The 27462-nt window shown below is 41.2% G+C and overlaps 1 protein-coding gene across 2 annotated transcripts; it reads right to left on the minus strand.

Moving 5' to 3' along the window:
• Positions 1-700: 700 nt before the first annotated feature.
• LOC115026584 (FERM and PDZ domain-containing protein 4-like) lies at positions 701-26526 on the minus strand. 2 transcript variants are annotated; one of them, XM_029459451.1, is made up of 17 exons: positions 26168-26526; positions 19195-19311; positions 13566-13729; positions 13179-13281; positions 12089-12134; positions 11038-11142; positions 9816-9923; positions 9251-9382; positions 8571-8690; positions 8180-8316; positions 7775-7901; positions 7449-7538; positions 7159-7341; positions 6863-6986; positions 5807-6778; positions 4090-5289; positions 701-2481 (listed from the first exon to the last, which is right to left on the minus strand). In XM_029459451.1, the coding sequence occupies exons 1-17, from the start codon at positions 26206-26208 to the stop codon at positions 1241-1243; spliced, it is 5010 nt and encodes a 1669-aa protein (XP_029315311.1). In that variant the 5' UTR covers positions 26209-26526; the 3' UTR covers positions 701-1240. The 2 variants fall into 2 exon arrangements, with proteins under 2 accessions (XP_029315311.1, XP_029315310.1); XM_029459450.1 differs by having other exon boundaries at positions 13161-13281.
• Positions 26527-27462: the final 936 nt, after the last annotated feature.

Raw genomic sequence — 27462 nt, forward strand, 5'->3', positions numbered from 1 at the left:
AGTGGCCAACGGAAAGAGATGTTTCATTTCTGGTGAGTCTGCAGGGGAAAGTGAAACCGACGCTTTAGTTTTGGTTTACCAGTTTATATGGTAAACATGCTATTCTGGCACCAGGAAAGAATCTTTTTTTTTCTTTTACTTTGAGGCTCTAAAACCGTCCAGACAGCACGCATGTATGTTTGGAATAGACACTATATTTTAGAAAAAGCATCCACCTGATCAACCTCTTATATTATAAAAAATCATCATCAGGTCAATTTAACTTGCAAAACTAATCCATCGGCCTCATCTGTACTTTGTGCTAATTAGCAAAGTTAGCATGCTAACAAGCTGAACTAAGACGGTGAACATAACAGTATCCAAATACCCTCTCTCCTACCCTGAGAAATGGGCCATCATCATCATCATCATCATCATCATCATCATCATCATCATCATTAATGCAAAAAGCATTACCGCCACTCAGGCTTGAGAATATGGGGAAATCATGAATCATTAAACATAGTTCAAACTAAACACGGGTCAAGCTACTTTTCTGTATGAATAATGCAATTTTAGGAGCAATTTTTTAGTATTAACGGTCATGAATTTGCACGTACCCAATTAAATAACTAATATGGTATTGTAAAAGAGGTTGGTAATAAATGGAAAACCACATTTGTGTTTTAATAAAACAAAAACAGACAAAAATAAGTCTTTTTAAAAGTTTTAATCTTTTTAATGATGTTGACAAAAGATAATAGGAAAGTACTCATGTGTGTTCACGTGTAAAGTATTCAATAAATTAAGGTGAATCCAGCAAATAAAAAAAGTCATATGCGTTACTCGATTTAATCGATTAATCACGTCTTGTCCTGTGCAATGATTTGTCTATAGCTTTATATAGTGTTTGCATTTCTTCAACATAATATATATTCTTACAATTTATAAACAAGGTACTAATAAGGTTGTAATAATATACATGTTAAAATCCTAATATAACCAATAAATCATTAAAATAATCCCTATGATATAATATTAGATAATATACTGAGGAGGGTAGGGTCATATTCTTCTTCATAGAGGCCTTAATATAATCTATTTAAAACTCTTAATGATTCATATAATTTTAGTTTTTACTTTACATAATAAAATATTGTAGACAAGGCAAGTTTTTTTCACAGCAGTTCACATTGGTTTTTAAACCCATGTCTCTTATGTATGGCTTTAAAATCAATATTTAGGACAAAATGACAACAGTTTATTTGTTGAGCAGTGTTTTCAGTGAGTGAGTTAGTGCGTTTATAATAGCAGACATGGCGGCAGAGTGATGTGTCAATGCATTCACACTTTGGTCACCGGGGGAGCTTCCCGAAGCTGCCTCAGCAGCTTTCAGCAGACGCGCGTAGTTCATGACGACCTCATCCACCTTGGCTACCACCTCACGCCGCTCGCTCTCGCGGCTCAGGCCTTCCACGAGTGACATGCAGGCTTGTGTTAGGCAGCAGAGTGTGTGAAAGCTGTGCGTCAGAGTGAGCAGTAACTCCTCGGGGCTGCTGTATTCTACACCCATCTGACTGCAGGCGCTGCTCAGCACTTTGGCCTGCATGAAAAGCAGCTGTGAGAACGTATCCGTGTCAGCCTCGTTGACCTCGCGTTTCCCACCTCTGTACGAGCGGCCGACGCTGGAACGCAACACAACGACCATCTCTAAGGCATCCTTACGTGCAAGTGCGAACCCTGTGTGAAGGCTGTAAGTTTTTCCCTTCATTGAATTGACACGAGCCAGCCTTGCTTTGAGGCTCGTGTCATTCGTAGCTGCGGCCGTGTTACTCTGCTCAGCTTTAAAGTCGGCTTTCAAGACCACGCTTTCCTCGCGATTGAAAGAAACCGAGCTGACAGAGAACAGAGCATGTGAGGGCATCTCTTTGTCTTCGTCATCACCATCAGTGTTCTTCTTCCTCCGCAGGAAGCAGTGACTGAACGGCCTACGGCACTTCCACGAACCTGCATGCAGCCTTTGAGCCGTTGTCTCTGGAGGCAACAGGGAGGCTCCTCTTAGCATCCTTCTGCCAGATGAATTCGAGGCGACTGAACCCTGGGACAAGCTCTTGGGCAAGGTTTTGGCAGAGAATATCCTCTGTGCTTTTGGGGGATCTTGAGACTGGAAATTCTGACCACCACTCTTCCTTGTAATTGTTGCTCTTGTCTTCTCTAACAGCGCTTCTAAGCTCCTGGAACCTGGCATCATGGTGCTCCAGTTCTTCCCGAGCGTCCGATCCCTGCGTGGCTTCCTGAGGCTGCTTGTTTTAGGGTCACTTGATGATCCGCTTGAGGGGAAAGCCAGGGCGTGTGGGTCAGGTTCGGGGCTGGCCTGTGTCAGCCCGCTGGGCTCTGTGCTACTTCTTAATGATGATGGTGTAATGGTTGTGGTGGTGGTACTGGTCTCATTACAGAGAGCTAAAGATGACTCTTCCCCAACCTTCTTCAGCTGTGTGCAAGCTACACTAGGGGTAGTAGGGAAACAAAGAGCACTGTTAAGCATCTCCCTGACAGCAACATCTGCAACAAACACATCTTAATAACGACACTTATAGACTTATATGCATTATGTATACATAGATTGTGATATGCATCTTTTCCTCAATTTGCATACTTGTTAAAAAATATATCTTAATTCCTAAAGGGCCACAAATATGGAAATAACAACAGTGAAGAAATCTCCTTAAATAAGGGCAGGACTATATTTCAAAGTGTTGGTCACTTGACTTTTAGAGGCTTGAGGTTGTAAAGGTATTTTGATATTTTCAAGATACAAGAAAATTCATAAAACAAATATAAAGAATGTGAAGACTTTATATGTGCTAAATAAAATGGTGAACACAGTGAAAACAAATCCACCTGATTAACATCAGCATGTTTGCACTGTCATTGTGACTATGGTAAACAGTGCTGTGCCTGAGTGCAGCCTCACAGAGCTGCATTAATCTTGTTTTACAGTAAAACATATTGAAGGCTAGATACCACAAGGTGGATGAGAAAATGTTTGTCATTTGTGTGCAATGAGTGACTTTAAAGCCCTGTTCCACATATCTGTATGACAGAAACTTATGCCGGCACATACGAAAATTTGTCAGAGTCCAAATACGTCCAACTTTTCATCGGATCGTAAAAGTGAACATATAGATACACATGTCTAACCTATTGATAGCGTATCACTTACTAATACAAAATGTATCAGACGAATGCCCAACGAATGCATAACGTATACACAAATATGGCGTATACAAAATATCGGCAACACGCTGGTGTATGTAGATATAAGGTAAGGTACAAGTAGTATTCTTTAAGAGCTCACTGTGTTACGCTGGGGTGCGTTGTTGAACGCTGATGTTTTGAGCATGTTCAAAATTACCAGACGTACCCGACGTGTGCTTCATAAGATATGCAGACGTTACGTTACGTTAGACATACGTGAATACGTACGTGAATACTTACCTACGTAAATATAGTACGTGAATACTTACCTAAGTAAATATAGTACGTGAATACTTACCTACGTGAATACGTACGTGAATACTTACCTATGTGAATACGTACGTGAATACGTACGTGAATACGTACGTGAATATGTTAGAGGAACGTTAGATATAGGCTACGTCGGCTGACGGTGAACCCTACAGCCAATGTATTGATAACGAGTGGATAACCTGTTCCTACCCTATGTTAAGATGATGCCTGACGACGGAGTAACTTATTAAACGTGTTTCTACAGTACAGCTAGCGTTCAGCATGTTAGCCGTTCTCCAGCATCAGCATGACGTGAACCAGATGGCACTTTTCCAGCTCCGTTGTCCAGACGCTCTGATACGTTTTAAATACGCTATCAATGTTTGACATACGTATAATAATTAGTTATGTATTCGTTATGTATACGTCAGCTACAACACCGCTGTGGAAAAGTTGGACGTATTTGGACTCTGACTACTTTTCATATACGTCGGCATGTTTCTGCCATACGGACCTGTGTGACAGGGCCTTTAGTAAATGTCCCATTTTGTTCCTTTCGTGCACTTACACAAGAGAGAGCACCCTCCTGTTTAGTTTTACCTGTGGTTTCTTTTATCTTGGGCATTCGGTGACTGCCGTCCCGTGTAATCCCGAACCCAGGCTCCGCGCTGGTAGCTGCATGGATCTTCCTCAGCAGGGTGGAGTCCATGGGATGGCCAACCCTCCCTTGACCCGGAGGCCCACAAGCTTTTTCCTCAGCAGTTGCATAACTCAGCCCCTTGAGCGAGGACTCTGACAGTACATGCATATTGTCTGTGGCACAAAGAGGAGAATCCATGGGAGTGACACAGCTGCTGCTGCCTGTGCTGCAACCAGCGTCTATAGAGGAACATTGTGAGCTCTGCAGAGAATGAACGCCTTCACTCTGAATGGATGACATGCGCTTGTTCACGTGGTATTCGTATAACCGTGTGAGGTCCTGCTCTGACGGGGGAATCTTAATTTGCTGCTGCTCATTGTCCTGTGAAGTGGCTTCTCCTTCGGCAGGCCCTTTGCAGGGAGAGTGGAGATGATTTAACTGTTGGCTTCTTTTATCCGAATCCCGTTTCTCTCCCTTTTCTGTCAACCTGTCTGCGTGGGAAGCCTGTGAGTCATTCACACATTCTGGAGAGAGATTCTCTGCCATTTTGTTTCCGGCCGTCGTCTGCTGCCATTTTTGATTCCTGTCTTTAAAGTGCGTTCGCCCCAGATCAAGTTGATTCATGTAGTAGGAATCCCTCACAGTGAAAGCGTTATACTTCCCAACAAGATGAGGGGGCTCCTCTCTAGCCGAGTCATGAGACGTCATGTGAGATCTGTCAGAGGATTCGCAGGTATCTCCTTGGATTCTGCTCTCTGCCTCCCTCTGTTTCCCTCTCTGCCTGCTCATTACCGAGCCCATGTGCATCTTAGTGAAGTATTCACTGACTGATTTTATTTCCATCGTCTCTGGCTCCATCTCACCGCCATCTGAGTGAAAAATCTGGGAGGAGGCGACTGCAGACGATTTCGCCTCCTCGTCCTGATGCTCCTGGGAGTTGTACTGCATAGCTGCAGCGCCACCATCGCCGGGTGCAGCGACCTCAGTCTTCTCCTCGTTCACGCTGTGGGATCCTTCTGTCATGGCCATGTGCATCCTCAGGTGGTTCTCCGAGTGTCTGTGAGCAGTGGCCAGCTCGGAGCTCTCTGTCATCTCAGAGGAATTTGTCTCGTTGCCAGAATCTGAGGACTCAGGACTAAATGCTCGTGATATTTCTACACCTGTGTACCACAGAAAGACAAACACTTCATTAACAACTTCATCTGAGGCACATGAGAAATGTCACAGATTAGGGAACGAGTCAAATATAGTTAATGGTAATGACAATGTAATTCAGCATGTAGGGGAGAAAAGGAGTGAAGGATTAGTGAGGAATAACTCAGACAATAATACATCTAAATCAATATAGAATAACCACTTACAATAACAATCATAACACAACAATAACGGCATGTATGAAATATTTATAGAGAAGAGTCAAATCATTTAAATATTAGCGCGCTATTGTGCAGTCGAGAAAACTAAATGATCCACAAAACAACACATCTTGACAAAATGAATGACGCTGTAATGAACTGCTTTTATGCTCAAATGAATGAAGAAATACTCACACAAAAGGAAACATAGAACAAAATGGGATTTATTGAAAAAAATTAAATCAACAATGACAAATCAAAAGTGAATGGCTGGAAAATGTGTGGTGTTAATGGATGAACGTTACAATAGTGTAAGGAGAACCTGTGCTACTCTCTGACTGTGCCGGACTCTGTTCCTCAGATGCAGCGAGAGCCTCCAGCGCCTGTAAGGTGGACACAACCGCATCGTTTAGAGGCTCCCCGTGACCCTCTGCCCCGAGGGTGGGCACTGAATCTATGAGAGACACTGGGATATCATTGCAGGCCCCCTGGGCACGAGTCCCGCCCCCCTGCTGCTCCTCCTCGTCAGAGCTGTCCCTGAAGCCGGGAGGAGGAGCGGCTATGGCCAGGTTAAGAGAGTGCAGCAGTACGTCATTGTCCTCCTCGTCATTACCCTCCGGTGGGGGAGGGAGGGAGGTCAAGTCAATGATGTCATCGCTGGACCCTGAGAGCGAGAGCAACATAGGCTTGTCAATGTCACTCATCACCATGTCCTCCTCACAGCTGATGTCATCCTCATCCTCTGCGTCATCCGTCGTCTCTGCGTAGCAGATATCGTGCAGCAGCGGCTCCTCGATGCATTCAGTAGGACCGAAGATTTTGGTGGAGTACTGATACCCGTCTTCTATGGCATCCATCATCTTATAGTCCTCCTCGAGACGCCTATACATGTGGCTGTGATTGTCTAGAATCTCTGGGCTATCGTCCATCAGTCTCTGGTAGCCCAAATTTTGGGGGTTAACACTGTCTAAGGGAGGATCTCCAAATATGAAGGAGACCTTTGCACTCCTGGCGGAGTCTTGGGGTTTGGGCCTGGGGACGTTGAGGTAAGTTTGGGTGCAAGGGATTCTGCAGCACTCGGCTCTCTCTGCCATGTGCACGGAGTGCTGAGGCTGGTGGATCTCAGTTATGTAGACTGGTTGGCCTTCAAATCTCCCGTGCTCCAGGTATTCACACTCCTGGTCAGAATAATCTTGGCTGCATCTCTGGTTGTTTCTGTCTTCAAATCCTTTCTGGGGTGTGCTGTATGTACACTCGATGGCCTGGTAGGTCTGCTTTACTCGTGCTGCATGGCCTGCAAAGAGGAACCAAAAGATTACACATCTTTCTAAAACACTACACGTTCTGATGAGTCATCTTGAGAGCATTTCAGACATACTTGTTTCTGTGTTTTTGGCCACATTGAAGATGGAGCGCCGAGAGTCCACCAGTAATTTGTAGTAGCCAGCAGTCAAACAGGCCAGATTCATTGCATCAACAGACTCCATTATGAGAGTGATGGGCTGTGAAAGAGGCAGATAAGCAGATGACAATGAGCGCAAAACAAATGAGAAAGTGGGGCTGTAGAATGCCCTTATAATGACTTGGTGTTGTTAGGGTAGAAAACATAGAAGAATATTCACAAAACCAGTCAGCACACGCTTTTATTTTTGGAAAAGAAGATGGTTTGTTAACCTTTACGTCCAGAACATGTAGTTCCACTCTAACCCTGTTCTCATCTTCTGTATACATCTCAATGCGGTTGACATGACTGAAATCAGCCAGAAGTGCCACCAGGTTTGTTTTGGTGTTGATCACATGGCTGATGCCATATTTGGGCCCCACCAGCAATGTCACTTCTGTGTGCTTCTCGCCTTGCTGTGAAAAGGGATGAAATAGCATTTATCATGTCCTGCATGCAAATGAACAGCGAGTGACGTGGCACACACTGGCTGCGCATAATGTGAGAAGATGATTTCACTCACAATTAGTGTGGATTTAAAAACCCGTCCTCCATACAGCCTCAAATCGCTAAGATACTTCAGATAATGGACCTTTGCCTGCAATGCAGTCAGCTGGAATGGGGAAGGAAACAAGACATACGGGATGAGATACAAGTAGAAATGGTTGAAATAAGGTATTCACAGCAGAATGTAGTGTTCAACTTATTCAAGCAACCACCCAGCACCATTACTTTGAAGCTAAACACTCCACTAGGTGGTAGTAAAGAGTTGTTACAAAGACAGAGATGGAGAGACTTACAGATAAAGAGAGAGGAAGAGAGAAAAAGGGAAGACGTAGCACACTCTACCTTTTTACCAGGTGGCACCAGGTTCTGGTTGGTTTTGAGGATGTGAGTGAGGGCCTTCTTGATGTTCTTCTCTTTCATGCTCGACAGCACTGCAGGAGGCAGGAACAAAGCCAGACCCCACTCCTTCCTGCAGACGCACAATTCATACAGATTTGAGAAGGTCACTCAATCACTAGGACAAACAGTCAAGTCATCATTCTTGACCGGTGATCGATTCACTTCACCCGGAGGTGGCACATCGATGAACTGGCAGAGTACAATCAGAGTCATTAACAGGGACGTATCTTCTGGCTTTGTAGTGGATCATTATTATTGTTTTATAGTATGAGAGCATTCTGGACTTAGTAACCAAACAACAAAATGACTTATGGATACATGGTGCAGTGTGAAATCCAATCTACTTACTCAATATACTTGAGGGAAACTTTCTGGGACTGCTTGGCATTGATGGTCAGAATATACATTTGCAGAGCAGCCAGATGGAGGGCCGTGTCGTATTTCAGCTCTGACCCAAATCTCTCCAATACCACATCATTACAGCTCTGGAGGAGCCGGAGAGGGAGAGGATAGGAGGAGGTTACACTTCAGTAAGCCTCATTATCACGACATGCAAGACAACAACACACCTACAGCACCCATGTGTTCGCTCAGGCCATTACTATAGACTAAAGTCTCTACTGGACTCTACTAGATCTGAGTTCTGAGGTGTCAGATTAGCATTCTGTGGTTCTTTAAAAACGTTCACCATAAACTAAACTGTACCTGTACGTGTTAAGGGTTATCTGCTGCTATTCACCTGAACATAGAGGTATTCAAATGCTACTGCGTCTCTCCTAAGCAGGTCCACGGGATCCTTTGGGACAAAAGTGATGCGGAAAAAGCATTTCATCTTGTGTGACCCTGGCCTCTGTGTCACCTACAGCACAAGTCACAAGAAGAGGATGGTTTAGTCAAGTGTGCAACATATCTACTAACGAGCCTTTTTTTGATGAATAGTAACCAAAAGCATGCAGTCTGTCAGGATTAATATACCATTTTGACAGGGATTCAAGGAATAGTTTGACGTTTTGGGAAATAAGCTTATTTGCTTTCTTGAGAAGATCGATACCTCTCTCATATCTGTCTGTGAAACAGGAGCAGGGGACACAGCTAGCCTAACTCTGTTCAAAGGTAAAACATATATAAATACACCAACAGCACATCTAAATCAATAATGATCATGTTTTATCTCTTTTGTGAAATCCATAGACATGTAAAAACCAGAAGTAGTGGTTTTCTTGAGGAACTATTTCAGTGATTTATTCATCTCCTCTTAACTTTTGGCAGGAAAGCGAAATGTCAAACAGTTCCATTAACATTTGTCATGTATAAGCAGTCAAGCCTGCAGTTTTGCTCCTGAGTGAAAACAAAAATACTCGACTGCCTACTAAAGACAAGGGTGGTGTATCCTCCTGCACATGTCCTGTTTAGTCTCACCTGAGTTAGCATCTCCTGCTCATGCAGGAGCATGAGTTTGCTGGCACACCCCTCCGCTCTTTGCTCCAGCATCAGAGAGAAGTGCTCGATGCTCTTAATGGATAGCTTTTCTTGCAGGGTCAAGATGACGTCCTTTCACAGACACAAAGTCATCGTTAATACAATATATGAACCGTGCAGATGCAGCAGCCTGCTCATGCTCAGCTCATTGCCAAAACCATAAATCATTTTCACAGCTGAGCACACGCGAAAACATGAATGGAAGGTACAATCCGAATTTAAGCTGCAATAGAAAACAAAATCCATCCATCCATCCAAAAATGAAGGTAATGCAAATTGCTGACCAAGTTCTCCAGGCTGCTGCACAGTTATTTGTGTTCAAAAGGCTTTTTGTTTGAATCAAAAATGTTCGTTCAGATAAGGTTCTGAAGGCCGTAGTGAAGAGGAGTTTGCACTTGTGCAATGTGCAGAGCAACTTTGAATAACATTTAACATTTAAGCGGGACCTCAATTAAGATTACGTAACTGCATTTTATAGTGAAGCAGGTTTCTTTCCGGCACCTACCTTAATGGATGTGCTGCTGTCAAATTTAAATGATTTAGTCTGCCCGTTCTCCAGGTACACCTTCAGAACATTTGGCATAAAGAGAAGGGAGTTGTCCTTCACTGTTTCCTGAGGAGAGAATGAGAATAATTTGTTCAACAAATCTCACTTTTTCTAAATGAAAGATGTTTAAATACTGTAGTCAAAGTGCATGAGAGGAAACTTCTCTAATTAGCAGAGCCCTAGGAGAAAATATGCATATTCAAGAACTCAATACGGAAGTCATTCTGAGGATTAAAGGAAAATTAAAGGAATAAATCCATATTTTGGGAAATACACTTAATTGCTGGAATGAGAATCTTGATACACTCTCACGTCTGTCTGGTAATTATGAAGCTACAATGAGGAGACGGTTAGCTTAGCTTAGCATAGCATAGCATAGCATAGCAGGGGGAAACACATTGACAATAAAAAGTTCCTGCGCCCAGCACATGACCCCCTGTGAAACCACAAGGTTTCCTTTTTGCATGTTTTGGTACGGATTTAAACAAATCATATGTAACATGTTAGTTAGTGAGCTTTAAAAAGATGCTGTTAGGCAGCAGATATTTGTATTACTGTTAACCGTTTCCCCCTGCCTCCAGATGTTATGCTAAGCTCAGCTATCCTGTCTGTAACTTCATATTTTAAAAGATATAGATACTGTATGAGAGCGGTATCAATTTTCTCATCTACCTCTCAGCAATAAAGCAAATTAGCATATTTCCCAAAATGTCAAACTATTTTTTTGAACATGTTTTCCCATTTACTTTATTTGTTGCGCCAAAATGGTATTGAAAGTAATACAAAGAAACACACTAATGCATCTTCTTTAATAATCACTTTCTGGTTTTATGTTGTCCTTTTAGCTAAAAGGATATTACTTTGTTTTTTTATGTAAGTCTTCGTACTTTGTGGTTGCTCTTTAAAAAACCTCTTCTCTGTGTGTCACATCCAACAAATCAGGGAAGCTCTCTGTGAGAGTGCCCCCCCTTGTGTCAATCATACCCACATACTCTCTATTTCATCCCAGTGATGAAAAGAAATAAGAAATAACATTTCTTGCTAATGCACGTCTTTATTTTACCATTAGTGACTTCTAATATTTTCACTATGCCCGCTTTGAGAGTGTAAGTCTGCTGCTGTTGCCTCCTCTTCAGAATCTTGATGTGTACAGAATGAATCAGTGTCCAGTGTGACTTACGGGGACCTGGCCATTGATGATGACCTCTTCAGCGAAGCGGACTTTAACAGGATTAGTCTTTAACTTGGCCTTTTTGGCTGCGCTGATGAATGCCGATTTGGGTGACTTTTGGAGAGAAAGAAGAAAAAAGGAAAAAGAAAAACAGATTTTAAAGGACAATGAGTTTCATTCGAGATGAGTCATGTATTTTTTTTCAGGCTCCACACAATTCAAGGACAAGTTGCAACTTGAAACGTGACAACCTCCCATGTCTCCACTCAGTGCTGATGCAATTAGAGAGGCTCTGTGTAAGGCATAAGAGGGAGGACACCCTCACTGCCTGCCGGTGTGTCATTGAGGCCGCAAAGAAACACCTGGTAAACAGAAGCAATTACAGGCAGCATTGTAAGAGCTGCTTGCTCCTGTGAGTATTGTGGAATTCTACACCCATGTTTTTCTGCAAATTAAATCCATTTCAAGTTATTAAATGGCTGTTTTTTGTTTTTTTTTAAAGACTCCACACTCATCACGATGAGCCTCTGAAACACTATGATGCTGAACAAACTGATTAATTGAAATGCACAATGAATGTAAATATTGGAAGTGTTTCATGGTATTAAACATCATAATTACAGCACGGTGTACAGAGAGATATCAGATGGCACCACTCAAATTTGATCTACTTTTGGAGGGAATTCAAGCATACTTCACATTTCCACTGACTTTTATTATGTGAACAATAAACAAAGGTCGAATATATGCTCTTGGCGCAGTGCGTTCACGAGCATCTGGTGCTCCATGACTGAATGTTGAAGTGGCAGGTTCGTCTGAGGTCTTTGCGAGGATCTGACACTACAACATGAGAAGACTGGGAAAGACTGCAGCAATTGGACTCCCTTAGTCTGAGATAGCGGGGCTGTAACACTCAGCTAAGGCTGATACAGTGCCAACGGTGCCAGTAGAAACATATGGCATGATTAAGGACTTGCCTTCAAAGAGTCAACAAAATAATCAGCTCCAAACACACAGACAGCCTATTGGAATTTCATTCACGGGGGACGGAGAAACTTACTGGGTACGGCTGAACAACGCTTAACAATATCGACTCCTTGCAGCTCCTGCAAGACACAGAAAAAAAAGAAAAGAGAATACATTTGTGATAAAAACAAAACAAAAAATCATTTGGTTAAGGGAAATCTGGAATTACAGTTTTCTTACAATTACTGTACATTTTTTGGACATCATGGCGGACGGTAGCACAAGGAACATTATGTCCCAGTGATGTTCCTGGCAGCTCTGTCGTGCCTCCATAGTGCAGAGTTTTAGTGCAGAGGCCGAGCCCATTCAAGGCCACCGGAGCTGTGAAGGAGTGGCCACATGGGCACTTTTCCCTGAACTAATGTACTGTTTACAAACTGCCGCACAGGTCATACGAGGACCAAGCACTCACAGCCAGCCACTCAGCTGTGTCAGTGATATTAATTTAATGAGACGCATGAAAAAACGTCCACACCAGCATACAGCCAAATGGTGAATGGAGCAGGTGGCTTCACTAATGTACCATCTCTGTACCAGCTTTTATAGCATTAACAAAAAAAAAAAGAAGCTTATTCTTGACAAAAAGTTGACTTATTTTTGCAAATTTGTGTCCATGTACAATATGTCCATAAACAACTGTGAGAAGTAGTTTGATTATTTATAAAGTTTACGAAAGTGAAATACAGTGCCTATATTAAGTATTCACCTGCCATGGAAGTTTTCATGTTTAAATGTTTTACAACATAGAATCATAAGGGAATTTAATGTGCCTTTTTGACACTAAAATATTCTTGCAACCATCCACTAACTTGTGCTTTTCAATCACCTGAGTTGCTCGGAGTGATCCTTTAATGTCATGGTGTACTTTGCAATACTGATTGAGCAATTCCAGGTACAGATGTATTTATTCTACACCTGATTGAAACCCCTTGAATGCAAATTGTGAGTCTAAACCAATTGGCTGTATCAAAGAGTGGATACTTATGTAAACGTTTTTTAAATGATTCGATGTTGTAATAATAAAACATGAAAACTTCCAAGAAGGGAGAATATGTTTTCTTACAGGCACTATATAATTATCAACAACAGGTGAAATGACATCTCACCTTAGTGTGTTGTCATACCTGACAAGGTCAATAACCCTCTCCCTGGGTGCTGAACTGACTGGCTCATCATTTATCATGATGATCTCGTCTCCTGGGATCAGCCTGCCTTCTGATGGACCCCCTGCCAACACACCAAACAAGAGTTAAGTGGTACAAACTGCACAGTTATGCCATTTTTCTTGGTTTCCTGTCTTGTGGCTCAAGGCTCTAATGAATGCTCACTCATTGAGTGCTGTTAAAATCAATGACTCATCCGTGTAAACTACAGCCTGAGTGGGTTTTCCTCTCTATTTTGTGGCTTCTTTTTAGTAGGATTTCATGTGCTTCGGGAATGTGTTGATAACAGCCATGGATCGGATGAGTCACTGTTGTATTAGAGTTCACTGTACAGCTGGGACACTTTACCTGGTGTGACTGAGCGGACCACCACAGGTTTCTCACTGCCTGCCACAAATCCAAAGCCAAGCACTGGGTCTCGTCTCATCTCCACCTTCCGTGGAGCTGGTGGCACAAATTTGTCCCCGTCCAGACGAACTTCATCCAGGGAGCTGCTCTGGGAGCAGGAGTGGCTGCGGGAACAATGCAAAGCATATTTCCTATTTCACTCATCAACACTGCTTGTTTTTGTCACATTGTAATGCAATCTGTGTGTATGCAGTGTTGTGAAGACACTGTTAGTGTATCAAGGAAAACAAAAATGTCAAATTTGACACTTTCATGAATTTTAATATTAGAAGAATAAAAGAATGCCATTGCTAATCTTCTTGTCGACATTTGATTGACCCAAGGATTAATCGATTAACAGAGAAAATAATGGGCAAATCAATCGCTAATGGTTAAAAATAATTAGCTGCAGCTCTAATTTCAAAATATGATTGCTGAACTAATACCACCACTACAAAGAATCCTCTGAAACAATGACAAGTCAGACTGGAGAAAGCTGTTCAATACTGTAAATAATCAGGGACAGCATGTAATGCAACTGCTGACTGTTTAGTGTTTGTTTAGCTTGTGTCTAAATCCCCAAAATGCTTAAAGACAAAGACATTGTTTTGAAATAAGGAACTAGTGCAATGCTGCAAAAATAGGACATGTGGACGATGGTAATCAAGCGGCAATGTTTGTACTCTTACATTTCAGATATCCACTGTGTGCTTTACCAAGGAACAGTTACAGTTTTCTGTAGTAGTCACGCTGTGTTTCAGAATATAGGCTTTTGCCTTGCCACACTAATAAAGATGCAGGACAGGTATGATGTGGAGTGTCATGCAGATGCAACCCTGAGTTGATGGACGAATCCCTGCCATCAAGAGCTTGCTGTAAACACGCCCTTGCAACACGATCATTATTCTCTTCTCAGGCTCAAAAAACATGGACAAACTGTATGCAACTTTCACACATTCTGTGATCAAAGTGTTTGCAGTGTTTCTCCACTTGCTCTGTTAGCAGCGGCAGCGGCAGCAACAGCGGCAGCAGCGGCAACAGCGGCAGCAGTGGCAGCGGCAGCAGCGGCAGCAGCGGCAGCGGCAGCGGCAGTAGCAGCAGCTCCGTATGGTGTCAACAATGTTGGTTAATTAGAGCCGTGGGCAGACAGTCTGTAATTCACAGTTATTCTTGACACATGTACTTTTTAACTCTAAATATTAAACAATTAATCTTTCAAAGCACAAAGACACAGAGAGATCCATCAATCGCAATCCCAATACTACTGAGATTTTGCAGGGGGATTCAAAAAGTATTATAAAATTATTTCTCAATGAACCAAATGGTCTCCTCTTTTAGTTCATAAAGAAACATAAGCCACTTTCTTTTCGAGCTGAACAAGAACCTGATGTTTGATAGGTTTATATAAAGGAAGCTACAATAATCTATAGAAGGTAAAAACAACAACATGATTTGCCATCTCCTATCAGCTGAAGCTAAAAATAGAATTGAGGGCTGCTATTTTCTTTCAGTTGAGGATCTGTTACTGTGCTGCCTTCTTGAAGGTTTCTGAAATATAAGACCTTTAACATAAATCCGACTGCTTCCCCGTTACAAGGACGACGTGTTTATCCCTCGGTCCACTTTGCGATAAAAGTTGAGTATTACTTAAAACGTACAAAAAACATTTTCATGGAAAAGCTCTTATGCTTTAACAATAAAACATGTGTCTTTGTGTTATAAAAGAATCCGGCAGATATTATGCTAAATCTGACCCGCTGGCACATGGATGCTGGCAATCTTGTTTTTATGTTAATTAAACAGATCCCTTAAAAGCAATGTGCAACTGATTCAATTTAAACGATAATACAAACAAGCTAATATAATATGTACTGCATCAGTATTATGCAGAGGCCACAATACATGTATTTGCAATTAAGATATTATCCTCTTTGATTTAATTAAAATGACATAGCCCCAAGTCTTCCATTGGTGGGTTTATAACACATCTGCATTAAGGTGTAATCAAAAGATAAAAGGGCATCTTCTCTCTTTTCTGCATATAAATGTTGAACACAGTGTTTGAGGCCGTCTTATGGAAGATATATTGAACAATATACTATACATTCAGTTTTTGACAAACAATTTCTTCAGAACCAAATTTCTTTTAAGGATTAAAAAAGGAGATTAACATTAAAAACCATCAAATAAATGAAAAAAACAAACAAACTAATCCCACGTATTAAACAAAATGTGGTAAACCGACACACTTAGTCAACTAATGTTGTATTTCTGCATACAGAAAGCAGTTACTTACTTACTTACTTACTTCTATTGAACTGTAAAAGTCTGTAAAGAGGGTTTCTTTAGAAGCTAATGGAAAAACACATTAACCTTGTAGTATAATATAATATTTCAAGTGTTTTAATCCCTTAATCTTCAAAATGTAGGAAATTGGCTTCAATAATTGACTGTATCATCACATCAACACACTCTCACACACACACACACACACACACACACACACACACACACACACACACACACACACACACACACACACACACTTTGATTGACTAAATACATGCACCCATTGTGCCTCACTCAGAATTAGGGATGAAAACATATTTCCGAGCAACATCCTGAAAGTACTGACAACACTAAAACTAAAAAGGTACATGAAAGGAAGGCATGTAAGTACAATGGAGTAAGTTAATAGTTAAACTCCAAAGCCGTTTAAAAGATTTTTTTCACATCTATTAAAAATATTAATTGATTAATTGGTCAAATCAACACAGAAGCCTCGAGTTTCACGGCAGTGTGGGCAGAGAGAGGCAGCGGCCTGTGCAAAGCCTGCGGTAGCACGACTAAAAAGGTGGAGCTAATTGAAAATAATGAACTGAGTCGGTTGTTCCTGAGGTCATCGAAGGAGAAAACCCTCAGTCTGTCTTAAAAATAAGAAAACATGTTTGTGTCAAATAAGTTTAGTTTTCTTTGGCGGTTTATTTACTAAATGTCTAAGTGTAAAAACTAGCCCTGAAATGTGTTATTATTATTACTATTATGAAAGCAGAGGGGATATGTTGTAGACTCAATAAATAAATACAAACTAAGTACAGTGCAGTTTACTGACTTTATTATTTCAGGCTCTGTATAATATTCCCATATTACTCAAATGATTTGATTTAACTATGTGATATTTTTCTTATATCATGTCAGTTTACCATCATAGGGATCCAGAGGCTTTTCTAGAGAGTCAGCAAATATTCATAACACACCCACATGAGTATTTACACACCCAGCCTGGCAATGTGGCAGCATTAACAGGACAACACACACACCGCGTGGCGTTAGACGTTACTGCCTGTAGAAGCGAAAGGCCAAAATATCAAATGGATTATTAATTGATTCATTTAGTAACTACTTTGCAAATAGCTTTTTTATCATGTCGTTTAAATGCAACAGGCATTTGAATCAACCAAAGTACACTCTAAATGTATCAGTTAAATAGCTAATTAGAATTAAACATGCAGGTCTATAATTATTTCAGTGGCACACCTAAGCCTCTACACCAAGGAGAGAGGAAATCGTTTATCTTTTCTCTGTTTTCCTGCAATTTCTCTAAAAGATAATAACCCTTAGTTGATTTTAAAGCCTCTTAAAATGTGTCATCTCCCTTGTCCCCCCCCCCCCATCATGAAAACAAGGAACTTGTCTCAGTTTTTTTTGCCAGTCATTGTACGACAAGCTATAACAACAATTACTGCACAGTGAACTCTATCCCTTTGCATTTCTGAAGGTCCTTCTAAGACACATTAACTGGATGTATGTGTCGGTTTTATGTCCTAAATTACAAACTCAACAGATTGTGCACAAATCAAAACCATATGGACCTGTGCATTCAGGAAGAGTACTGTCTCCTCCCCTGCAAGGCCACCTGCTAAACATGGCTGGATTCCCATTGTGCAGACAGCCATGCATCTAATGGTCCCTAATCATACTCATTAGCTGCTAGCGTAGCTGCACAACACTCTACACAGCATTCAGAAGGTGCACTGTAAGCTATACAGTTACCAAGATTAACAAAAAGGAGTGGCTAGAAAGACTATTTTTATTTATGCATATTGTGGACAAAGTGGAGTAAGCTCATCTCCAAACTCTTGTTTTGAAAGGCTGCTTTGACACGGCTCACAACTTGTTGGCGCCAAGTTATATTTTATTTTTATTTTTTATTAATTATGCAATCATAGCCAGTTTGTATTGGCATATGTTTTGCTTTACAACTGTCTGTTGTGCATTTTTTTTTTTTAATCTCCCAAAAGGAAATTGTAATTTCTATGTGACTTATTCATGTCAATTGAAGTGCTGATGGAACCACTGTTCATTTCACTTTGACATCTTTGTGTAGCTGTGAAAATAAATTGCTATCCTGCCATCTCAAGCTCAGTCTTGACAAAAAAAAGAAGTCTCTGTTAAATCTGTAATTTTCCCAATGATATGCATCTATTCAATTGAACAATCCTCCAGAATATAGTCACCGCATTCACTAAACTTCATTACATCTACGTTAAATACTGTGTGTCACAGCGTAAATATTAAAAGCTACTGCTTTATTCATGTGCTCCTGTCACGCAGACTAGACATGTGTTCCACTGAGAAATACAACAATTTAACACCAACGCCCTGGAGCCTTGACAAACTCGGATGACCATGGACAGTCACAAAAAGGGACATTTGATTATTCATGAGTCTTCCTCAATTTAGAAAGCTAAATCTGGAGCCAGAACAGCCTCCATGATCTGCCTCTTCCAGACATCCAGCACTTTCACTGCTCCTTACTTCTTATATAACTCCTCTGACATCACGCTTCTCATGCTATAACCCATGTGTGACAAGTGCTCACCTCCTATTCCATACAACATGCAAATACACCCATTCTTTTCACATTAGAGAGATGCAATATATATAGCAGCCCTCGACACAGAAAGTACTGTGCATGCCATTGCATTATAATGAATGTTAAATGAGAAGAGCAAACATTTAGCATAACACGTGCAAATTGCACATCTCAGGAGGAAATCTCAGCCGAATCCACAGAGCAATTGGCACAAGCAAACACTCACTTGTTACATTAGAACATGTGCACACAAACATATAAAGAACCAGTGCAGTTTCTTTTTACCTGCCTGTCCAGAAGTGCCAATTACGAAGGATCAATTACGCTGATGACACTACAACCCAGCATCCTCTGGGGAGCGTGCAGACTCTCAGATCAAAACAAGTCCCTGCACAGGTGAATTTCCTCCTCAGCGGCAGTGTACACACACACACACACACGCTCTCAATAGCCCTCTTCTGCATTTGGGAGACTGCATGAGGAGAGTTGTGGGTGTGTGTGTGTCAGAGTGTGAGAGAGAGAGAGAGAGTGAGAGTGGGCAGGGGCAGAGTGTGCGCAGCAGTGGAGGGAACAGAGAATCAGTAGTCTGAGCGCACAGATGGAGACAGTGTGGAGGCAGTGACGTGGCTAGAATAATCACAGGTTGGCAAAGCGTATGACACATCTGGGATAGAGAAATCTCCCCCTCTGTTTCTTTAAACACAGGGCACTTACTTGATGTAGCAGTCACGCCCCTCTCTATTGGTGCCCATGTCCCATCCATTGGGGGGTCCTTGTGAAGAACTCCAGGTCCCTGAAGGGGGCGGCCAGCCGGAGGATTTGGTCCTGTGGCTGCAGAGGAAGAAAGTCATCCATTAAAACCTACTTGCATTAACATGCAATAGCAAGCTCCGAGGTTATAGTTTAAATCATTTAATCGAATGATTTAAAATAACATTTGTTACAGAGATATTTAAATCATATTAGAAATAAACGAGTCACGGCGCGTTGACATGAAGTGACTCAACCCAACAGATAAGAGACGATTCCAGCGTGATAAACAATGTTGCATAGCCACAGTTACTCAGTGAATACAAATCAAATTAATTACGTAAGCCAGACACACAGACGGAGTTGTCATGCCTCACTCGTGTGCTTTGAGAGACATGAAATGGGTTATATTTTTTAGATGTCAGCACATTCTTTATAAAAAGACGCTCAGAGGAATTATCTTATAAAGTGGTTATTTGATTTGCTCACTGGCAAGACGATTCGACACAGTTTATCAAAGAATAGAAGCAGCCATGACCATCGTTACACAAAGCAATTCATCGCAGTCTATTGTGTGAAAGACAAAGACTAGTCTAAATCGAGATTAAATACGATGTTCTAGTTCTCCGTAGCCTTTTCACTGGGCTACAAGTTGCAGGTATTCAGCAGAACTGTAATTGGTTCAAATGTGTTTTTGTCTGCACCCCCCTTTGCTTGTCTTCCCTTTATCTCTGTCTTTGTGTCTGCACGCTGGTGATGCTATGAAAGCGGTGGCAGCAAGTTATGTCACTTCAAAGGCTTGTCTGCCGTGTAACAGGGCTCTTCGCATTCATTATTCAAAGCTCTTCTTTCTTTCCCTCTAAATGTTTCCCCCAGTTACTGTACCGTTGATAATAAAGTGTGTGCCGGGTGCTTGTATCTGCATAAGAGTGTGTGTGTTAGTGTGGGCGTTCCCACGAACGTGTCTCTCTGTATGGGCGCATGAGGTATGAATAAAATATTGCCAACTCATCAACACAATGAAGAGTTAGGCACTTACAAAATAATGCAACATAAGCTGAAGTGTATTTTGGGGTCGCTTCAACTAAAATCAAACAAAACCCACCTAAGTGCGTCTGGATGCATTAAATAATAACTCATTTATAAAACAGCATATGCCCTAGCTGAAAATGGAGTTTCTTTCTTTTGTGCACTAGATTTGAAGTTGAGCTTTGTACACAGGAAGCACTCTTTCTTTCTTTCTTTCTTTCTTTCTTTCAACACAGTGGTGTGTTTGGGTGATAATAGTGTTTCCACATGGATATGGATTTGTTTGACCTACAGTAAATTAGCTGCAGGCCTCGGTGGTGTATATTTAGAACACATTTCCTGCAGCTCAACTGGATACTGTCCATGTACACTTCATTGATGAGTCCTACTTGTACCCTCCATTTCAGCCTCTGGGATAAAGCTAACAGCCATGTTAACACAAGCAGATTTACACATTTTAGTCAAGAGATGTAATGTATAAAAAAGGTCAAAAGATTGCGCCGTATGAACATTATCCTACGATGATAGTATTTCTGCAGGATTACACCTTTGGCGATGACATTTCTCCAAAGGTTTACAACATAATAAAGCATAATAGTACTTACAGTTTCAGATGCTGTGCCTTCAAAATATGTTTCGGAACTTAAAAATTGTTCCCTAAAATCCATTTTCTGTCCCCCCCGGCCACAATGTGTCGGCACTAACAGATAGATACGGTCATAGACACTGTGATCTTTGATTTCTTTCGTCTGCGGGCGGGAGGTGCATTATGCCATTGAGTCGCAGCACTCCAGCTTACAGAGAGGCTGACAAGGTTCACCAACTGGTGGACAGTGAAACTGATCTTCCTCAGCTATAGCATTAATAAATCATGCCTGCACAGTCACATCGGACTAAGTAATCAAGCGCCAAGTGGGCAAGCCATGCTGCACAATTCATGAAATGTTACCCAAGAGTCAGAGGGAGGACAATTAGAACATGAAGTTGTAAGAAAATGTAATTTTTTTCTCAGGACAAATTGCACAAAACTGCAAAAATCATAGCAACTTCTTATCTTTAATTATGGGGTTTCTTTTAGGAGGTTTTTCCTTGTGCGATGCGAGGGTGTAAGGACAGAGGGTGTCGTATCCTGTGCAGTCTGTAAAGCACAAATGTATAAGTTGTGATATTGGGCTATATAAATACATTTGATTTGAATTTGATTTCTTCATATATCCGTCTGAATTGTGCCTACTGAACTATTCAGTAGCAACCAAAGCATAATCTTTCATTCTAAAAAGGAAAACTTTCATAAAATCAATAAAGCACAATGCAACTACACGAAGGTCTAAGCCTTTGTTACCACAGCAACTAGAATCAAGGTTGTATCATCCAATTCTATTCAAAGACTTATTTTGTGCATCTTTGTTAAGATGCACAAAAGTCTGTTTTTTTTATCAGGAACTATAATTTGGAAAATGTTAATTGTACTGTATGCACGACGGGGAAAAGATCCCTTTTCAGTCCTTCATAAAAGATGCATGAATAATGTGATCCTTGCTTTATCACAGTAGTTCACTTTCCCTTTCATTACTCTGAATACAAGCTAGTTACCATACCAAGAAGCCTGCTGGTGTGTTATGAAGGCTGAAATCCTGTTAATGTAGGGAGTAACTATGCATTATAGACAAGCCTGCAGCTAAGAAGAGCAGATTCCAACACAGACACTCAAGTTAGTTTGAATAATTTACACGGACAATCTCCATGAGGGTTTGCTATATGAAACCACACTGGTGCAACTTGCCTGTCATTACGCATATTGAGAATTAAAAGATGTGTAATTTTTCGCAGAGGTATTCAGAGAGGTATTTCCTCTGAGAGGAGTCAATGACTCCCATTTGCAACATTTTCACTGACGTTCACGTTCTCGTCGCCAGCGGACCAAACTCTGCATTTTCTCATTTGTTCTTATGGCTTACCCAGCATGCACTGGGCGAGAGACAGGGAAATACTCCGGACGGGTTCAGAGAGCCATATTAATATAAATGTTCCTTAGAAATACCATCATTAATTAAACAGCACGTTATTCTCTTCCAGTGTGTGATTGAATATAGGGATCCAGTCTCATAGGATATAATATAGTGGTAGTATGAACATGCAACTCTTACATTTGAGCAACATTAAGCAAATCTTCTGCTGCATAAACACACACGGACAAACATGTTATGCAACCTCACTGTCACATTACACTTAAAGATAGAATAATTACAATCTTTATGAATTTCCTGAATCCAGTGCTTGCTGTTTGTGTGTACCCTGAACACGAACACCCAACTCTTCACAAAGTCTAAATAAAATATAAAGTTGTTGTTTTTTTTGGGTTTCCTTGTGTGACAGGGAGGGACTTGTTGTACGTATGTATGACTGAGGAGGCTGTGGCGCTGCTTCTCGGTGCTAAACAGAGACCTTTATGCAGAGATAGACCGCTAATGTGATTCTGTTTGGATATGAAATCTGTGAAGAGACAGCAGATGAGATGACCATCTCCTGGGAGGAGGCCGGGGGAGCAGAGCGGAGAAGTAGCTCAGACAGAGAGGAACCTCTCTGATTAAAGGCCTTATTCCTCTCTTCTTTTTTACACTGCCTCCCTCCTGTTGAGGACACATACGCATTTCCTTTTTTTAATCAGAAAACATCGGCCTTCTGTTTGACTTGTATGTCAATATGGCAATAGAACATGGTCCAATCGGCTATTATTAATTAGCTGTTAGTGATTTAAAAAATGTTGCTGAATGTTTCTTGCCCATTCTGAGACATCACTGTCCTTTTGGCCACATTTGTTTTCCTGTTATCCTGGTATGCAAGAAACCCGATCAGACCACCTGGATGACTAGAAATAGCACTAACACTGACTTGAGAATACGAGTGTGTATTTCCCCGATACTCCAACTGAATATTGGGTTTCTGTGTTTGTCTTAAGAAGCACTGATATTGTTGCCATGGGCAACTGCACTATCCTGAGCAGCTCTCTGGTGCCTCTATATAGAAATGTTTTTGGTTAGTTAATCTCCTCTGGGTGTGAATGAAACAGCATCTGGGAAACAGGCCACCCACTATGATCCTCCTGCTATGTTACAGTGAATAAGAGCTCGCAGTCCCTCTGCATACCTGTTAAACAGCAACACATCATTATCTACTAAAGAGCTACTGCTCCAAACCTGGATGTAGCCTACAGCATAGCCGGCTGCACCACCTGCACGTGCAGAAATTAATGTGCATGATTGCATACGCGCAATACAGTTCTCATTAGACCTCATGAATAGACACAAAACTAAAGAATGACATCTGTGTTTTCATTATTACTCTGCATTTTCCCAAGGCATTCTTTGCTCCACATGTAAAACATCAAGCACATATAGTGATGAACTTACCCTGTGGGCACTGAACTAGACTTCTAGATTCTCCTTGGCCTTATTGTGCTACTCACTGCTTTTATGCTAAAAGCTCTAAAGGACAGAACTAAATAAATGCTTGCCTGAGACCTCGTCCACCAGCCAGCTGGCTCCCATTTCTGACCCAGAGCCATTTTTAAACTACTCTTCCCTGAGAGCTTCTGATGTGAACAGCTAAGAATGACAGATCTTTTGGTCTTTGTGTACTCTGATGAACATTTAGGCTAATCAATTTGTGTCCAGACCAGTGATTTCCTGTGCAAAAAGTTTGCAGTCAAAACATGTCGAACAATGGATGACATAATAGATTTATTAAAGAAAAACCCAGCCAGGAATGAAGTCCAAGTAAATTAGTTTGAACTGTTCTTCTATATTATTCATGTTGATGCAAAATCTCACCGACGCCGACCAGAAAAACATTTCCACTCACACATTTAATGAACACATCTATCTTTTACATAAGGACGACTAAAATAGTAGCATCATCACACAATAACAAATACTCCAGACCTATTTTTGAATGCATGCAAAGCAATGCCCTACACATACACACATTTTAACAACCCTAATGAGTCAGGCAATCACTGTGATCGAGTGGTAATTGACACTTTCTACATACACTGTAGATGCGTGATGACCATGCTCATTATCTCCACAGTGCTGTTTCAGACGAACCCTTTTCAAAACACCCACAGGATGTATAAAAAGCGTAACAACACTTCCAGCTAAGTTAAGCAAAAGATCTACATGGAAAAATCAAATAGAGCCGCTTTCACAACTTTGGTCAAACTGGCTTTTTTTTTTTTTTGTTGATAAAAGACAGAGGGTGAGAATATTAAACATGTAAATATGTTAGACTGAAACGCAACAAAGAATGAAGAAAAATGAAAGAAAGAGGATGCTTTTGTTTCTGACAGCAGACACATCTGGGGGCGTTGTGAGGCAGCAGGGAGAGACAATGAGGGAAAACGTTCCCTTTCTTGTACATCTCTAAATACATACAGTGGGTTCCTCTGTAGCCTTAGCAAAATAGCATCCTGCTGATTTAAATTCTAGCTGGCAGCTGAGAGGGAGAAAACAAAAAAAACCCGACAGTGTAGCAGTGGTAACTCATAATCAGGAATAGCATTGTGTGGCATTATTAACAGTGACAGGATGCAGTGACTTTGGAGGTCCACTGGGAGCTGCATCATAAATGTTGCCATGAAGGGATACTAACTGGAAAACAACAGTCCTATAATCTGATGGAAAATCTCTTCTACCTGCCTGCTTTCCTGTAGGAATGTTAAAACAAAAGGACACTGTGATTTGCATAGAAAACAGAAAAAGCTCAATTCTGAGTTGCAATATTATGCTTCAACGCTGCAGTAAATTGCTGTAAGTCTTTCTTTTTCTTTTTTACTAATTAAAAAAAAAATCCCAGTGCAGTCTGTTGATGACTCATAAGTGAAAAGAAATTAACTGAATGTGGATTCTTGTAACACATGCAGTATATGATTTAATAATTCACATTTATGATCAGCTGTTCCCACCACCAGTGGTCTGTAGTGTTTCTGATGGAGCCAAATCCCCGAGGAGGATTAGTGTCCACTGGGGCAGATCAAGTCAATCTAGCAGACCCGTGAGGTGAGGTGTCTGCCCTGGCAATGAATACATTCCTCGAGAATGTTAGTTTAAAACATGTTAGTTTTCACATACCACATATTTTACATCACTTTATGTCAACAAAAAAATAAATAATAATAATTGTTCCTTCTTACACTAACATTTTCCAAATGAAGAAAATAAGAATAAGAAACTACAATGTGGTGTTTAATTTAATCAAATGTATTGTTTTTTTTATTGTACAACAGCAAGCTTTCTACTCCTGTGTCATCTATAAGTGTTCTGGACAACGGTATGAGAACTTGAATATTCATATTAAATATCTGCGTATATGTAATGATTCCAAAAAACAGATCACGGTAAATTGTTAAAAATATATATATTTTTACATTACACTACTAAAAAATATGATAATTGAAAATAACTTACAGCTGTACTATGAATTGGTAAATCATCAGCCGTGGCCTTTTAGCTGAAGTGATTTATAATCTGAAACAACTGCAGTTCATCTTCGTAGTGTTTCAGAACATGTATGGCTTCATGACACCACAGAAAGCAACAAACCATGACTGCTGTCTGCATCAATTAAGAAATGTATGAACTTACACACACAGTTTAGCTACATGAACCGCATCAGCTTCTGCATCCACCCCACTCCCATCTACCTCACTTGCTCATTCATTTCGCATCATACATGACTGCACAACTTGCACTCTTGAGTAATCAATAACTCAGCATTTTTAATCACCCCGTTCCACATGTGATTCCTGTGCCAGTCTGTAAATTGTGCCAATGTGAACACAGAACACAACACACACCACCTACTAGAGAAGGAAAAGACAAATAAACACAGCAGCATCCATCGGACTCACCCTGACAGCTTTGGCATCTTCACAAAGCTGAACACATCCATGTGTGCTGCAGACTGCAGTCAAAGCTACACATGTAACATCTACTTCACTCCGGCTCCATTGTCCCACACTGTCTTTGGCAGCGAGGAATAAATAATTCAGGGAAAAAAAGTGGAGCTTCCACAAGTCAGGTGGAGAGATTAGTCCTGTTGTCTGGGCTTCTGCATGGCTGAGTGATTGCTGTGTCCTCGCCTGAGCAGTGCAAATCCACAGTCCATGGAAAAGGATCTGGCAGAGCAGCTTCCCCCGGTTACATCCTTCAAAGCATGCCTCTGTTAGCTGCGTTAAGCCACCTTCATTTAATTTCCATCGCGGTGGAATGATGTGCGGGAGCCACACAGTAACAACAGCTTTGGAGAGAGGCAGAGAGAGCCAGAGCCATGAGCAGAGAGAGGGAGGGAGGGACAGGGGTGGTGATGGTGGTGGGAGATGAGAGTGGAAGAGAGAAAAGAGGAATGTGAGAGTATGTTGAGTGTGTGTACGGTTAGCAAGGGCCACAAGAATAACTACTGAAGGATGCAGACAGCTTTCAAGAATTCCCCAAAGGCTAGCCTCATGAATCCTCAACCATGTGATGTGTTTCCAGAAAGCAGGAAAAGGTTAAATGATGAGAGATGACATGACGGAGATAATGTGAGCGCAAAAGCTACAGAGGATCAGTGAGAGCAGCTCGAGGGACAGGAAGACGTAACGTGTCCCCCTCCCCAGCTGAGGTCTCTGCCTCACAGCTGCACATTAGGATGCCGTACTGTACACTGCATTTGTTTTTGACCTTTGAAAAACAGTTCAGCTGCTAAATGCTTTCTCTCAATGAGGCCATTCATGAGAGGCCTCCAAACATTTTAGCAAATCCAACCAACACCAACAAGCACAGAGCTGATGCGATGGTGTCAAAAGAAGATCAGGATTGTTAGATGGCCATATGCAGAATGTAATACCATAGTATATAATAAGATGTGTGTGATTAATCATTGTCCAGAGGGGAGAAGGCAAGGGCTGTTGTGATTCATACGGCCTCTAGTCAGCTGCATGTTAATAGATGCTTCTAGCATCTAATTTCCTCTGTGATATTTTTTTAGATCGAAATACATTTCCATAAATTTTCATATCTTCCTCCATCTAGCTCAAGATGTAGGGCAATTTCAATGTGTTTGAGACTTTCTATTACCGTGTCAGCTTCCAAATTGCTGGTAAACTGATAAATGAGCCGGAGAGTCCTGAAAATCTTAAACCAGACATAATTCGACATGGGTAAC

The sequence above is a fragment of the Cottoperca gobio genome, chromosome 21 (assembly GCF_900634415.1).
Source record: "Cottoperca gobio chromosome 21, fCotGob3.1, whole genome shotgun sequence".
Taxonomy (NCBI): Eukaryota; Metazoa; Chordata; class Actinopteri; order Perciformes; family Bovichtidae; genus Cottoperca; species Cottoperca gobio.